Source organism: Megalobrama amblycephala, linkage group LG24 (genome assembly GCF_018812025.1).
Source record: "Megalobrama amblycephala isolate DHTTF-2021 linkage group LG24, ASM1881202v1, whole genome shotgun sequence".
In the NCBI taxonomy this organism is placed as follows: Eukaryota; Metazoa; Chordata; class Actinopteri; order Cypriniformes; family Xenocyprididae; genus Megalobrama; species Megalobrama amblycephala.
Genome location: NC_063067.1, coordinates 21,939,059 through 21,955,081, shown reverse-complemented (window position 1 = coordinate 21,955,081; position 16,023 = coordinate 21,939,059). Strand labels below are relative to the sequence as shown.

Sequence of the window (16,023 nt, the reverse complement as noted above, 5' to 3'; positions counted from 1 at the left end):
AATAAATGTTTGATGCCACTAATGCCAAAATTACATATATTATTAGACAAAAGGTTTTTGGCCCAACTGTAAGCATGCAGTTTCGAAAATTTTGTTCTATAAGGAATTTTGAAAGGTTTCGTCATTTTAATAATGGCTACTTCAATGAAAATATTAAGTGATTAGTAAACTAAATTTCATGATAAATGTTTGTGTTAGGCTGTATGTGAGAGATGTTTTCTCTATGCTGTAGGCTGTCTAATTGCAGTATTAAAGAGAAAGGCTGTACTGCTCTGGCTTCAGCACTGAGATCAAACCCCTCGCAAATGAGAAATCTGGATCTGAGCTGTAATAAACCAGGAGATTCAGGAGTGAAGCAGCTACATGCTTTACTGAAAGATCCACACTGTAAACTGGAGAAACTCAAGTGAGTGTAATAATTTATTAATTAATAATGAGTGTATTTTATATATATATATATATATATATATATATATATATATATATATATGTGTGTGTGACCCGATCTGGCGAAATGAGTCGGAAGTCGCAACGTTCTATTTTAAGATATGGGCCGATAATGTGGAAAAAAAAAAGAAAAAATCGATTTTTTTTAAGCTAATTTCAAAGAACAGACTTTCAAAAATAATCTCCCAAAGTTTCGTAGTCCAGATAATCGAGTAAAGGTATTTAAATGGCTATTAAATTTGACATGGTTTCACTAAATTAGCTGGAAATGAACTTCTCAACTCCTCTCGTCACTTATGAGCATTTCCCAGTATCCCCTGAAACGTCATTATCTCTGCTCTACAAATATGGTGTTACACGTTGTATAGAACCAATCAAACAGTTTAGAAATGTAAACACACTGACCTAAACGCTGATTTTTAACAATGGGAAGCCCCGTTTTGACTGACAGGCACGCGATCGGTCCAGCCATCCTCCTGTCAGACTAGCGCGCCTTATAAAATAAAACTCCCATTTGCGTGTCTCTCTTTAAAAGCCAATAAAAATTTAATCCATATAGGTAGCACAAAAATTCTTTTTGCATACAAAACCAACGACTTTAAACGTTCATATCAGCCTCCAACATGCTTCTGTTGCGTTATTTTCACCCTCTAATGAGTCTGAGAAATATGCGTTTACAACAAAAATAGCACAGCAGCTAACTGAATACAAGTATGTATTTCACGTGCTCAGAACTTCATGAAAAATGCACAGATCATAAAAATCGCACATCAATATTTAAAGCAGATTCTCAAGATTAAAATGAATCCAAAATCAATATAATATATTTCATTGATCACAAGATATTACTCACGAAATTATTTAACATACTTGGCATAAATACATGTCTCTCATCTCTCTGGGATGCAGTGTGTATCCAATGATCCCGGACCCATCCATTTACAACGTGGAATAACACAAAATAGATATCATTTTAAAGCTTAGAATCTCATCTTTTTAATGCATCTAACCATTTTGAAAAACTCCTAACGAGTGCTGAGAAGCACCTCTAAACCGGAGTTTACCGCCTGTTGGCGCCACCTGGCTGTGGAAAAAATGAACAACAATTTTTCAAACTGTTCTTTATAATATCACCACGAAATTTGAACCAGATGCAGCTCACATATAGGAGAGCATCACCAAAAAAGAATTTTTTAGCGATCTTATTGTGTTCCTGAGTTATTCCATGTCAAATAAAAAAAGAAAAATTATTTTTTAAAAATGATCTATATTTTTTTGTCTTTTATCAGCTGTTTCTCGGCAAGAAAATGTCCAAATGTAATGTAATTTATATTTTCTTAAAATTTTAAATGTTTTGTATCAAATGATACCTACCTTTTGACTCTCTTTGCTAGAGTTTTGGAGTTATGAGTCTTTACTTTTGTGTGTGTCGCTCAGGAAAAAAAAAAAAAAAAAAAAAGAACTCTAAAAAAGCCTTCAGGTCTTAAAGTCTTAAAGGTCTTAAAGGGTTAATTCAAATAAATACTTTAAAATAATTTGAGCTTCAGCCTGGTTTAATAGCATTTATATATATATAAAAATGTCTTTGGTCAAATTAAGCTGTAAAATAAATAGTTTATCCCTTTAATTGCAATGGATTTTGAAAGATATCAACAAAAAAACGGGCAAAAAACTTTAAAAGCGATTTTCTCAGGTTTTCAATTTGAAAAAAAGGGCAGACGACCATAATTAAAATCGGTATATCTTTAAAACCATTCAAGGTATGACTTTGACTAGGATATCATTTTAAAGCTTATTGTCTCATCTTTCCATTGATACCAAAATCTCAATTTTGAAATTTGGGTCACTGTGACTCATTTTGCTGGATCAGGTCACATATATATATATATTAAAATACAAATACCAGCCAGCCATTAACATGAAGCCATGGTGAGCAAAGATCATTTATGGCACAGATAAATTTATGGAATTATAAGGAATGATACAATGTGATGACTCAGAAGCTATCTAAAGTGGCATATATGCCACTATTGACCACTACACCATCACATATGTAACACAGAGGAGTCATCACATTCACAAAAAACAATTGAATTAGGAATGAGTTCCCATTGCCAGGGTGGCACTGGTCCACCCTCCACTCAATCTAAGCTGTCAGTTTTTAAATAATTATAAATTGAGCTGTTAGCAGCAATTGTATGTGGTCAAAAACAACTTATATTGTACAACAGTGTACGATCAAATTCAAAATGTCGTTGAAACGGTATGGCTGATCTTAAAGACCCCCCTGTGGTGAAAATCAAGTTTTTAATGTTATTTATATGTCTATGTAGTGTTTTTAATATGCTTTAAGACAAACCATGTGCAAATTCATAAGTCAGCACCATTGCTGAGTATTTTGTATTTGAAACTGCAGTAAACCAAAGACAGTCTAAAACCCGCGGTTTGAAATCGTTGGTGTTTGTAACGTCACAGACTACCTTGTAACCAATCACAACAACATGCCGGCAGGCTTTAGTAGATCTTTTTTTTTTTAAATAATAATTTCTTACTTTTTTTATTATTATTAGGAGTGCAAAACATACAACATAGGGTGAACACAAAACACAACAACAAAACACAAAAACAACAATAACACAACAATGATAGTAACAGCAATGAAAAGTAAGCAAAAAATGACAAACGGGTAATAGAAGTATTTAAATAGTAATAGCATGTATAATAATAATGATAATAATATTTTGTGATGACAACAGTAATATCAGTAATAATAATAACAGTAATAACAGTAATAATAATGATAGTAATACTAAAGATGGTGTTGATAATAAGTTGTGTTGATGGCAATAGTAAAATAATAATAACAATGATAACAGTAGTGATACTAATACAAAAAATGGTGATGATAATATTTTGTGTTGACGGCAATAGTAATATCAATAATAATAATAATAACATTTATATCAATAATAATAGTAACAGTAATAATAATAACAATAGTAATACTAAATATGGTGATGATGATAATATTTTGTATTGACAGCAATAGTAATATCAATAATAATATAATAACATTAATAACAACAATAATAATAATAACAATAGTAATGCTAAAGATGATGATGATGATGATGATGATAATATTTTGTGATGACGGCAACAGTAATATCAATAATAATAACAGTAATAATAATAATAATAATAATAATGATAGAATGAAAGTAGTAATAACAATAAAGAAATAAGGAAATAATGACACATACCTAACACATACCACACCTCTCCTAGCTTCTGTGTCAGTGTGCATGTTTTTTTGGTTTTGTTTTGTTTTTTTTTCCCCCTCCTTCTCATTCACAGTACAATTACTATTTGTATGTATGCCTAAGCTGAGGTGGTGCATTAAAAGAAGGGTGTGGTGCATTAAAATTATGTGTGGTATATGTTAGGAGTAAGTTATATTTATATATTTTAAATATATATATATATATATATATATATATATATAAATTTTAATTATTAAAGATATTCATTATACCATTACCGTCTTTATATCAAGCAAAATATCATCCCATCAACATCATCCTATTACTGGTCAATGTTTCTATAATATTGATAATAATAATAATAATAATGTCAATAATAATAATAATAATAATGAAAATACTCATAATATTACTAAAACCTTGTATAAATATGTATGTTAATAAATTAATACATAATTAATTAGGATGAGTGTGTCAGATTTGTAATAGTTGAATGAGGTCTGATCTGGAGTGTTGTGGTTCCGATATACAGTTGTAATGAGGTGAAAAATACTCTAGGGAGATGTAGTCTGTGAGCAAATTTTTCCAATGCATTATGTGAATAGTGTTTTGGGATTTCCAGTTGAAGAAGATAGTTTTCTTGGTGATGGCTAAGGCTACGAGGAGCATCCTTTTGTTTGTTATTTCCTGATTGAGAGTTGATAGATCACCTAGTACACAGAGTAAGGGGGATAATGGGATGCGGCAGCCCAGGAGGCGGGATAGGAATTCAGTGACATCTTTCCAAAAGTGTTTCATGGGTGGGCAGTGCCATGTGGCATGGATATATGTGTCCGGACAATTTTGTGAGCAGTGTGAGCAAATTTCTGATGTGAATCCCATTTTAGACAGCCTTTCCCTATGTAGTGTGTTCTATGAAGAGTCTTATACTGTATGGGCTGAAGATTGGTGTTTTTAGTCATGGAATAGATATTTTTACAAATTTGAGTCCAGAAGTCTGTATCAGGAGCATTTAAAAGGTCTACTTCCCATTTGATTGTTGGTAAAGTTATGGTTTTATTTGAATTAGTTATAATTTTGTATATTTTGGAAAGTAATTTTTAGAGGATATATTAGAGGTGCCCTGGAACCAGTCTTTACAAGATGTAATATAAGTCTAAGGTGTCCCCTGCGTGTATCTGTGAAGTTTCAGCTCAAAATACCCCATAGATTTTTTTAAATTAATTTTTTTAACTGCGTATTTTGGGGCATCATTAACTATGCACCGATTTAGTGTGTGGCCCCTTTAAATCGCGCGCTCCCTGCCCCCCGAGCTCTCGACTATAATACAGTGCATTTACAAAGTTCACACAGGTAATATAACCCTCAAATGGATCTTTACAAGATGTTCGTCATGCATACTGCATGCATGCGTCGGATCATGTGAGTATAGTATTTATTTGGATGTTTACATTTGATTCTGAATGAGTTTGAGGCTGTGCTTCATGGCTAAAGCTAACATTACACACTGTTGGAGAGATTTATAAAGAATGAAGTTGTGTTTATACATTATACAGACCGCAAGTGTTTAAAAATGAAAATAGCGACGGCTCTCTTGTCTCCATTAATACAATAAGAAACGATGGTAACTTTAACCACATTTAACAGTACATTAGCAACATGCTAACGAAACATTTATAAATTCACAAATATCACTAAAAATATCATGTAATCATGGATCATGTCAGTTATTATCGCTTCATCTGCCATTTTTCGCTATTGTTCTTGTTTGCTTACCTAGTCTGATGATCCAGACGTTAATACTGGCTGCCCTTGTGTAATGCCTTGAACATGGGCTGGCATATGCAAATATTGGGGGCGTACATATTAATGATCCCGACTGTTACGTAACAGTCTGTGTTATGTTGAGATTCGCCTGTTTTTCTGAGGTCTTTATGAATTAAAATCAGCAAAGCACATAATAAAACAAAAAACAACACAGAGTTTGAAAAACAAAACATAGGTGACTGAGGTGCATATTGTATAGAAAGGGTGGGGGGGTGTGGGGGGATATATATTATGGCTGGGATGATATTGTTGAGGGAAGGGTTCTAGTAGAGCCAGGGGGTGATGTCCTTGTCTTTTAATAGCTGTCCATCAATGTACAATTTGTCCACTGTAAGTATTGCTCTTTTGCCTTCTTTTATCATTTGCTTGCGGATGGGGATTAGCTGTTTACGTCGATGGATGATTTCTTGTGGAAACTGGTCGTTAAGTCCATAGTGAATGTCCTTTAACTGTTTGCCCTGCTGATGAACCAATTTTTTTTGTTTAAAATGTTATTAAAATTTAATAATGATTGGGCAGGGTCGGGTGGCGTTACTGAGTTTTTTTCCTAGACGGTGAACACTGTGAAAAGTGATGTTGTTGACAGTTTCTGTTGGGAGTTTGAGCTGTTTAACCATAAAATCCTTGACCGCTTTCTCGGGTTCGTCAGTGGGTGGTTCAGCGATGCCGGTGAAAATCAAGTTTTTCCTCATGCTGCGTGCTTGTAAGTCCAAAATTGTTTCTTTTATCGTTTTATTTTCGGAGGTGACGGAGGCGAGCTGAGTGGTAACAGTAGACAGTTGCGTTGTGAGAGTTGTAATGGAGTTCTGGAGCGAACTGTTTTCTTGTGTGAGCCTGTCGATTTGTTGTTGGCTGTATTCCAGACTGTGGCGGAGTTGGTTACCTTGTAACCAATCACAACAATGTGCCAGCAGGCTTTAGCATATCATTAACTATGTCAAGGTAACCAATCACAACAATGTGCCGGCAGGCTTTAGCATATCATTAACTATGACTGCTCTGAAGCGGGAAAGTCTCAAGAGAAGCCACGTTATCCCGGTAAATTTTCTGTTGATATGAAAAATTGTGTATATTTAGCTAGTCTATTAGTCTATTACGATGTTATGATGAACTACAAGCCTTTCTCCACTGACGTTCTGAGTTCTCAAGCGTTTGTAAGGATACTGATTGTTAGAAGGCAGCTGTCTGACTCTGTCTGAGATGAAGAACAGTAACGGTGTGTGTAACATTTGCAACACATTATTAGCTGTTTGATAACAGTCAAACAAAAGGCTAATCATATTAATTCATATTAATTATTGACAGAACCGTGGCAAGGGCTGTGCCAACTGTGCGAGCACATAGGGTCTCGTGCCAAAGTAAAGTGACAGCTGACTTGAAGTAAAGCCAATAAAGTTCATGTGTTTGTCCTTCGAAATATTTTAATACATTTCACCAATTCATAATTTAAAATACAATTTAAGCATCAGAAAATATGAGCAATTCAGTTGCACAGCTGTTAAACTGAATATACGAAGCGAAGCAAGCTTTTTTCTTAAATATCCACAACACAATCAACAAATTGCTCGTCACTATAGCAACACTAGACTCTCCGAGCTGGCACGAGCGAGTTGAAGTGGGGCTAATTTGCATATTCATTGATCCGTGTATATAAAAGGAGGCAAGGGTGTAGAGTTACATTCAAGCAATTTTAAGGCATGAAGAAATTTTTTTTTTCAAATATGATTTTTTGTTTTTAAATATGTCATTTTGGTGATCAAAAATGAGTTTAAAGGGATAAAATAATTGACTACAGGGGGACTTTAAATTGTTAAACTCCCAATGATCCAAATAATGGTCAAATATGGGAAAGTTATGAGAAAAAAAAAATCAATATTTATGATTCATAAGGACCAGATATTTAAGAGTTGGTTAGAGTGTACAGTGTAGTTTCTTCTAAATCAGGGGTACTCAACAGGCGGCCCGCGGGCCGCATCCGGCCCGTCAGCATTAAATTTGTGGCCCGCATCATGCTACATATAAATGTATTTTTTTTATAATTTGCGTTCAAAATTAGCGTGAATATTACTTCGTTTTTTTACACGTACACTAGTGTAGGCGTACAGTGCGCGTGACGCTGTAATCATCAGCAGAGAACGCGTATAGTGTACGCGAGCAGCACAGTTTTTCTAACCGCAAAGAACAAAACTGAAGGCACATAGTTTTTGCACTAATTTAGTTTGTCCACAAGGTGTCAGCACTGAAACGGGCTGTTGTTTCAGTCTGAAAAGAAACGAAGACAGAACAAGAGTAATAAAAAACACAACAGCCGACCGTGTTGAAGAGCGCTCGTTTTAGGGGATTAAAAGATACCCGCAACTCTAATTTTAAACAAGTACAAAGACATTTTATTGTAACTATTTGAGCGAAAAAGACTAGGCAAGCATGAATCTCTCTAGTGCGCATGTGTCGAGCACTTTGTGTTCGTGAACGCCATCCAAGGCTCGAGACTGTGCGCGCAAGTAAAAACAAAGTAACCTTATTTTTCCATGATGAAATGCAGTTGACATTCCTCAAACTTTGCAGTGTGTAAGTTGCCGAGCATCATGAAAAACAAACCTTTTATTCTTAATAATGTCAATGTGTAATAAACAGAAAGCAAGCAGCGCTCCCATAGATCTGTCATCACATCATTGAGCTAACGGAGAATATCTTATTTATCATGTTTACAACGTTGGTTATAGTTAGATAATTCATAAAATTGTGATTGAACATTAAAAAAAAAGATTTTGGATTCTGACAAAATTAAAAGGTAGGTTATAATAATACAAATAATAAAACATTTATTCTCTGAGTATAAATACGTGCTATAAAAAGTGTTTAAAAGGTGCAATGGAGTATAAAAAGACTATAAAAATTGCAATGTTTTTTGTCTTACGGACAAACTCTCATCAGCCAGTGAACAACAGCCACACCTTAAATTTATTGTGAAAACAATGCAGGCATTTCAAATGAACAAGGATTTCTTTTCATCAGTTTTTGTTTCTCTTTATGCATTTGTACATTAAGAATACAGCAAGACGAGCTATTAATCATTTTTTTAAATGCCATTTATCATGTTCATTGACACTTTAAAAAGGACACCATACTATTAAGATTTAGCTAGATAATAAACTGCACTTTTAGTAAATAAACAGTAAAATATTGTCTTGAGTAGGCCTAAATAAAAGTCTTACGATCCAAGTTATAATGTGTGGCCCTTCGCGTTTCATTTGGTTAAAATGCGGCCCTCTTGGCCTCTGAACTTGAGTACCCCTGTTCTAAATAAATGACTGTTTAAAGTTATTATGAAGACCTATAGATCTATGCTTTTTCTTAATTCTGTTAGTCTACCTCTAAATTCAGTGTACATTTTATTTCCTTTTGACACTTTTTTTATTGCAAGTATACACACAGATATTTGCCTAAAAGTAGGCATAAGATATAAAGGTGTTTATTCCATTTGAAACAAATCACACACTTAAATGTAAGTCTAAAGTGTTTTTTTTTTCTTTTTCTTCTCTCTATTGAGGCTTTGGAAATGCAGAATAGGAGAACCAGGCTGTGCTGCTCTGGCTTCAGCTCTGAGATCAAACCCCTCACACCTGAGAGAACTGAATCTAAACTATAATAAACTAGGTGATTCAGCAGTGAAGCTTCTTTCTGATCTACTGAAGGATCCATATTGTAAAGTGGAGAAACTACTGTAAGTGTATTTTATTGTATTGTGTATTAAAGACACACACACACACATTTTCACTTTCAATCTGATATTCAGTACAAAAGCATAAATGTGAGTATGACTGCATATACAGTGAATTCATAAAGTATTGAGACCCCTGATATATCAAGAGTTTTTCCTCATACAGCCACAGTCACAGATATTTATTTATTTGTATAGGGACAGATACAATAAACATAGATAAAACTGAGTGAGACAATAGACATCCAATGCATGTATCATAGTGCTTATTGATGCGGTCTGTGGTTGATAAAGACCGCACAATGAAGGATCTTTGCATAAAACTTTTAATACAGTGAAGAACTTGAACAAGAGAAATTAATAACCAAACATACCTTAAAATAAAATCAACGCAAGACCAGGAACAGACAGAAACTAAGGGCTTATATTAGTTACTAATTAACAAGACACTCCTGAACTGAGGACACTAATCAAATCAGTAACCTAGGATACAAACAGACAGGCAAATTAGGAGAACTCACCTAATTAACAGACAAGAAAGCTGACTAAAAAACTGAAGACAGAAAGGACATGAAAACTGATTTAAAAAAAATATATAAACATGAACAAAGTAAACCAAACATGTAACATCACTCCCCCCTCCCCGAAAAATGCGTCCTCGCGCCACAAACTGGGAACTGGGGTGGGAGGGTGTGCGCCCTGTAGGCTGACTAGTAGAGTCTTTGGTAGGACAAGAAGCCTCCAGGGCGGTGCTGGCAACTCAGGGAGCCAGGGCGGCACCTGTAATTCAGGGGACCAAAGCGGAGCTGGCCGTTCAGGGGAACAGGGTGGAGCTGGCTGTTCCCCTGAACGGCCAGCTCTGCTTTGGCTGTGCTCACTGGAATGGGCTCTGTGGCAGAGTCCGGAGCTGACTCAGGTGCTGGAGCAGACTCTGTAGCAGTCTCAGGGGCTGGAGCCATCACTGAACTCTGGTCAGGGGCTGCAGCAGACACTGGAGCAGACTCAGGTGCTGGAGAAGACACTGGAGTGGACTTAGGGACTGGAACCATCTCTGGGCTTTAGGCCATCCCCTCATACTCCACCAAAATTCCTAAGGGCACATGCATGGCTGCCATGACAGGACGAGGCTCTGGCATGACGGCCATCTTGGGGTGAGACTCTGGCATGGTGGCCATCTTGGGACAAGGCTCTGGAATGGCGGCCATGCCATCTTGGAGTGAGGTCTTCAGCGCTGAAATAAATACAACAATGTGAAAACACAATTGGTCAGATGTCATTGATTACAAATGATATGGTAGCAGGCTTTCGCAATGTGATGACAGACTGCAAAGGGCAGGTAAGGCAGACCAGCAGACTGGGTAAAGTCTCAGAGAAATCCAAGAATAGAGCACAGTCAATGAGTAATTCAAGCTGCAATAACATTATCCAAAACTCATAAACTTCAACACAAACAAAACGGAAACCTCAGGACATGAGAACAATGATATGACAAAGAATGAACAAACACACTAGGGCAAATAAAGGGGCGAGTGAATGAGCTACAGGTGGGGGGTGACCTAAGTTGCCATAGCAGAGCTGACGGCCAATCAAACCAATGACAGAAACACACGGGGGGAAAAAATGAACACAAAGACCCATGAACCATGAGAGTACTCCTCCACCAGGGAGTACCTCCTGGCGCTCCCAGGACAATTAACCTGTTGATTGTAAAACAGGTTTTAATTTGGATACATAGAAGACGGGATGAATTCTCCTGTACACTGGAGGGAGTTTTAGGCAGACCGCCATTGGATTTAGGATTTTGTTGACAGAAAATTGGCCAATGAATTTGGGAGCAAGCTTACTACAAATGGAATGGAGATTGGGGTTGGAATGGGGTTGATTGGTCTTACAACTAGCACAAACAGAGCAGACCAAGACAAATTAGCAAACTTCACAGGTCATGGACTGCCACCAGCATCGCTGTTTAATGAGAGACATGGTATGATTGACCCCTGGATGGCAAGCTACCTTGAAGCAATGACCCTACCAGATGACGTCAGACTGTAAACTCTCAGGCAAAAACAAATGATCTGGTGGGCAAATTAATGGAGGTGTTACCCCTTGTATGGCCATGCAGACCTTTGATTCGATCTCTCAAATCAACGTTGAAACAACAAGGTTCTTGGGAAGGATGGAAGTGGGAGAGACTGTGAGCTTAGAATGGTCAATAATGTGAGGAAAGGCATCGGGCTTGATGTTTTTGAAGCTCTGATTATAAGAAATGGAAAAATTTAAACAAATGAAAAATAATGTCCACCAGGCCTGCCTGGAGCTTAAGCATTTGGCAGATCTGATGTTTTCAAGATTTTTATGATCTGTCCTCCAAGGTGAGCTTGACTGCCATCAACTTTCTGTTACCAATATCATAATTGCGTTCAGCAGAAGACAAACAATGAGAAAAATCAAGCAGGGATGCATCTTTCCATCTATGGAGAAGCACTGGGAGAGGACCGCACCAGCCCCAATCTTTGAATTTCGACCTCCACCACAGACTGACGAGACAGGTCGGGGCAACGAGTATAATTTGTGGTTGGAAAAGGCAGCTTCAGCTGCACTGGGCCAAATTAATGCAGCTTTAGTGGAGATCAAGGCAGTCAGTGGAGCATAACTGGCTGTATTTGCAAATAAAATTGCAGTAAAAATTGGCAAAGCCCAGAAACCTCTGCAGGGCCTTACAAGAGGTGTTCATCAATCTACCACAGCCTGATGAGACTATGTAGCCCAAGAAAGGGACTGACTGTGCATGAAAAAATGCATTGTTCTGCTTTAACAAAAAGCCCATTCTCTAGCAGCCTCTGAAGCACTCATCTGATGTACTAAACATGTTTCTGGAAAGGTAAAAAAAAAAAAAAAACTATGTTATCCCGGTAGACATAAATGAACTGGTCGACCATGTCTGTCAGCACATCGTTTACCATTGCTTGGAAGACTCTGGGGGTCTTGGATAACCAGAACGGCATAACTGAGTATTCAAAATGCTCCCTGGGGTACTGCATTTTTATTATTATTATTATTATTATTATTATTTGCTAACAAGCATCAGTCAATCCTGAAGCCACTAAGCCATGAACTATGACAATAAGCCTTTGACATTTGGTTGTAAAATGGCATAACTACAACAGTCTAATTTTTTGTTTTGGTAGTACAGGGCTGTAGAGAGATGAGGACCTTCGTCTAAGCACCTTTGAAGTACTATTACAAATACACAGATCTCTGCTGTATAATGGAATTATGAAAGCTTTGTTAATGGAATGATGATTTGTTTTTGATTCTCTCTGTAGGTTGACTGAATGCAGTATTACAGAAGAAGGTTGTATTTTTCTGGCTTCAGCTCTGATGTCAAACCCCTCACACCTTAGATTCCTCAATTTGGGCAATAATGAGCTAGGGCACTCAGGAGTGAAGCAAATCTCTGATCTACTACAGAATCCACTCTGTAAACTGGAGAAACTATGGTGTGTGTTATCATATTATTATATTATGGTAATATTTATGAAGAAGTACAAATATCAATTATAGCATTGAGAAGCATATGTCCACTAAAAACATGCACTGTGATGAAGTGAGGACCATTTTACAAATATGCCTTGATTCCTGTCCTCATATTATCTGTGCATTATTTCTTTCCATCTTAAGAAGGAGGGCCCAAGACAAACATGGATGCACAAATTTAGAAGCACCCACAGTAGTGGCTAATTCACAGACATGGGGACTTGTGACTTGGTGACTTGGACTCGAGTCGACTCGAGTCGCTATTTTTATGACTTGTGACTTGACTTGACAAAAAATAAAATACTTGAGACTTGACTCGGACTTGGAAGTTAAAGACTCGGGACTTGACTTGACTTGAGACACGATGACTTGAATGACTTGAGTGTTAATCAAATCATGTTTTCAGTTTGAATATAAAATATATAAATTATTTTAAAAAATAAAGTTGATTACTCAGCTGGAGCGCAGGCTGAGAATAGCGTTGTCATGTTAATATCAATATTATAACACGCAGTGACGCAGCGACATCTCTGCATCGGGACCCCTCTCTCGTTACGCTGTTTATGCTTTTGCCGCCGCATTCAAACTGGCGCAGCACTTACTTACATTAAAATGCCTAATTCAATTTATTAAACATGAAGAGGACATATACGTCTGGCAGGCAAAGCGAAAAAGAAAGCATGAAGAAGCATGAAGATTAAACAAAGAGCGCCGTTTTTCTCCAAATATTATCATGATTACAAAAGTGATATTGATTTTATTCAGCGTACAGTTTAATGAACAAGAACTTAATATCAAGTGACTTACATTTTAGACACCAAATCGTCTGTTTCGCTGTATTTTACCAACGAAAATAGTTCCAAAGTCCACAGAATTGTTTTGCGTCTCTGAGCAACACTTCCTGAGTGAATCAGCCGCTTGAATGAATCGGTTGAATCTCAATGATTCGCTCATTAACAGTGATTCGCTGCCACCTACTGGCGGGTTTAATTTCACATTTGAAGTGTCTTAATTTTTTTTAATAATTTCAAATAACAGTAGGCTATTTAACGTTTTATATTTTCAACATTAAAACATTTTTATGCATCTGTAACTGCTCTTAACCAATTAACTTTAATAAATCTTAATCTATTCTATAATTATATAGTTATACATTAGATTACAATTTCTGTACCTGAAAATCTCCTGTTTAAACCTACATGAAAAACTTGAAAAGCACCATTTATTTAATTTAGATGTTTGTTCTGTTGTATTTATTTGTGCTATTACTTGTAATTTGATTATTTGTTACTCTTTTATTACTTACTGTTTATTTGTCTAACAATATTTATAATATAAATTAATCTAGTAGCTTTTGGTGTCATAACCCTATTTATTTAGGTTAAATGTAACAAAGACAACAGAAACAATAAATATGCTTATTTTATAGGCCCATTTTCTTGTCTTTTACTTTTATTAATTTTTTTTTTGTTGTGGGGCCAGTAAAAATTTGAACCACTGGCCCGACTGAGCCAGTAGAAAAAATCCTTAGCGTTGAGCTAAGGATTGAGCCCTGCCTAGTTAAATCCAGCTCGCATTAATATAAATAAATATCAATACATTTATTTAGTTGACATTATTTAATTAGTAAGATTTGTTGACGAATTTTGTAAATTAAAAACAATTTGTTCTGTTATGTGTTTTGACTGTGTTATATGTTGTATAATTACGTCACTAGGTAACAAAGATATTTTAACTACTGTATAAAATCTTTTAGAAGGGCCTCATTTATGAATTTTGCCTGGGGCCCCCACTTAGTGTCGGTGCGCCTCTGCAGCTGATATTACAACTTTAGCACATTTGTCAGCTAAACATTCATTCAGTGTTTCCCAATGACCCTGTGCCGCCACCACCTTTTCATCATAAACCGAAAATTTAAAACAAAGGCCTACAAAGCTTATAGGCCTACAAAGCTACAAAGCTTAATGGTCTCTAAGTTGTATTTTACCAACGAACTAAAATCAAAACCGTGATATGCCAAATACAGTGCCAAATAATGTACATTTTCTGAACAACAATACTACAACAAAAGCTCCTTTCATGTCAGTAAAGCTGTTGTGAGAAAGAGTTTAATGTTGTATGTAAACTGTGCTTGAGAGAGAGAGGGCGGTGTTCAGAGAGGAGTCTGTTGGATGTTAAGCTGTTATTTGTTTTATGGACTCAATGTTGAAAATTTAAAACATTTCAAACACTGTTGGCAGAAGTGAAAAATAAATAATTTTATGAAGTTACAATTTTGTTTGATTCCATGATGTATTTTACTGAACATGAGTATTTACAATGCAAATCCAAATTATTGTAATTTACTGACAGTTACTTATATCTTGTCTTTTCACTTTATTAAGATCAGATTCTGCAGGTAAAATTACAATAATAAGGTGACTTGACTTGGACTCGACTTGACCTACTACAGGACTTGACTTGACTTGACTTGACATAGCTTGTGACTTGACTTGACTTGACTTGACTTGCCCAAGAAAAAAATACTTGGGAATTACTTGAGACTTGAAGTTTAAGACTTGAGACTTACTTGAGACTTGCACATGTGTGACTTGGTCCCATCTCTGCTAATTTATCAGTCTCTTGAAGAAACAAATAACATATTATTTCACCTACAGATACACAAAAGCACATATGAACATAGATAATCATTCAATATCTTTCTGAATTTACTTCATTTTTTACTAACTACTGTATAAAAGTGGAAAGAACACTATTATCTTACTATGTAATAGAGCATATAAAAGGTACATTCAAGTTTCAATATCAATGTTCAAAAGGTGAGAAAATACACACTGTAATAAAACAGCCCAGAGTTTAATACTCAAAAGCTCGGGAAATGCGCCGGCGCATTTTGCTGGATTTTTTTCACATAGCAAAATCAACTTAAAATACTCCGCCATTTTTTGTCATACAGACAAAAGTAATACATCAATTGAAACTTCAGAATGTCTTCTTTTATTTGTGTACACTCACAGTAAAAAGAAAATATATTTTTTGCAAAATAAAGAAAACTAACATGATGCACAAGCTGCAGTCTCTCTCTGAATGAAGTCCATTCTGATAGTCCTCAGAAAATGAACTGTAACTTAGTGAATACTACCAGTATCACACAAACATGAGACATATATCTAATGAAAGGTTGAAATGTCAGGTTTTAAATCATAAGTAGTAAGTCAAACTGAAAACAAA

The 16,023-nt window shown here is 35.8% G+C and overlaps 1 protein-coding gene across 1 annotated transcript in view; it reads left to right on the top strand.

Moving 5' to 3' along the window:
• LOC125259969 (NACHT, LRR and PYD domains-containing protein 12-like) overlaps positions 1–16,023 on the top strand; it is a 67,361-nt gene that overhangs the window by 36,164 nt on the left and 15,174 nt on the right. The window contains exons 11-13 of the mRNA XM_048178012.1: positions 233–406; positions 9,088–9,261; positions 12,582–12,755. Coding sequence (XP_048033969.1) covers positions 233–406; positions 9,088–9,261; positions 12,582–12,755 — 522 coding nt within the window. The remainder of the gene's footprint in view (positions 1–232; positions 407–9,087; positions 9,262–12,581; positions 12,756–16,023) is intronic.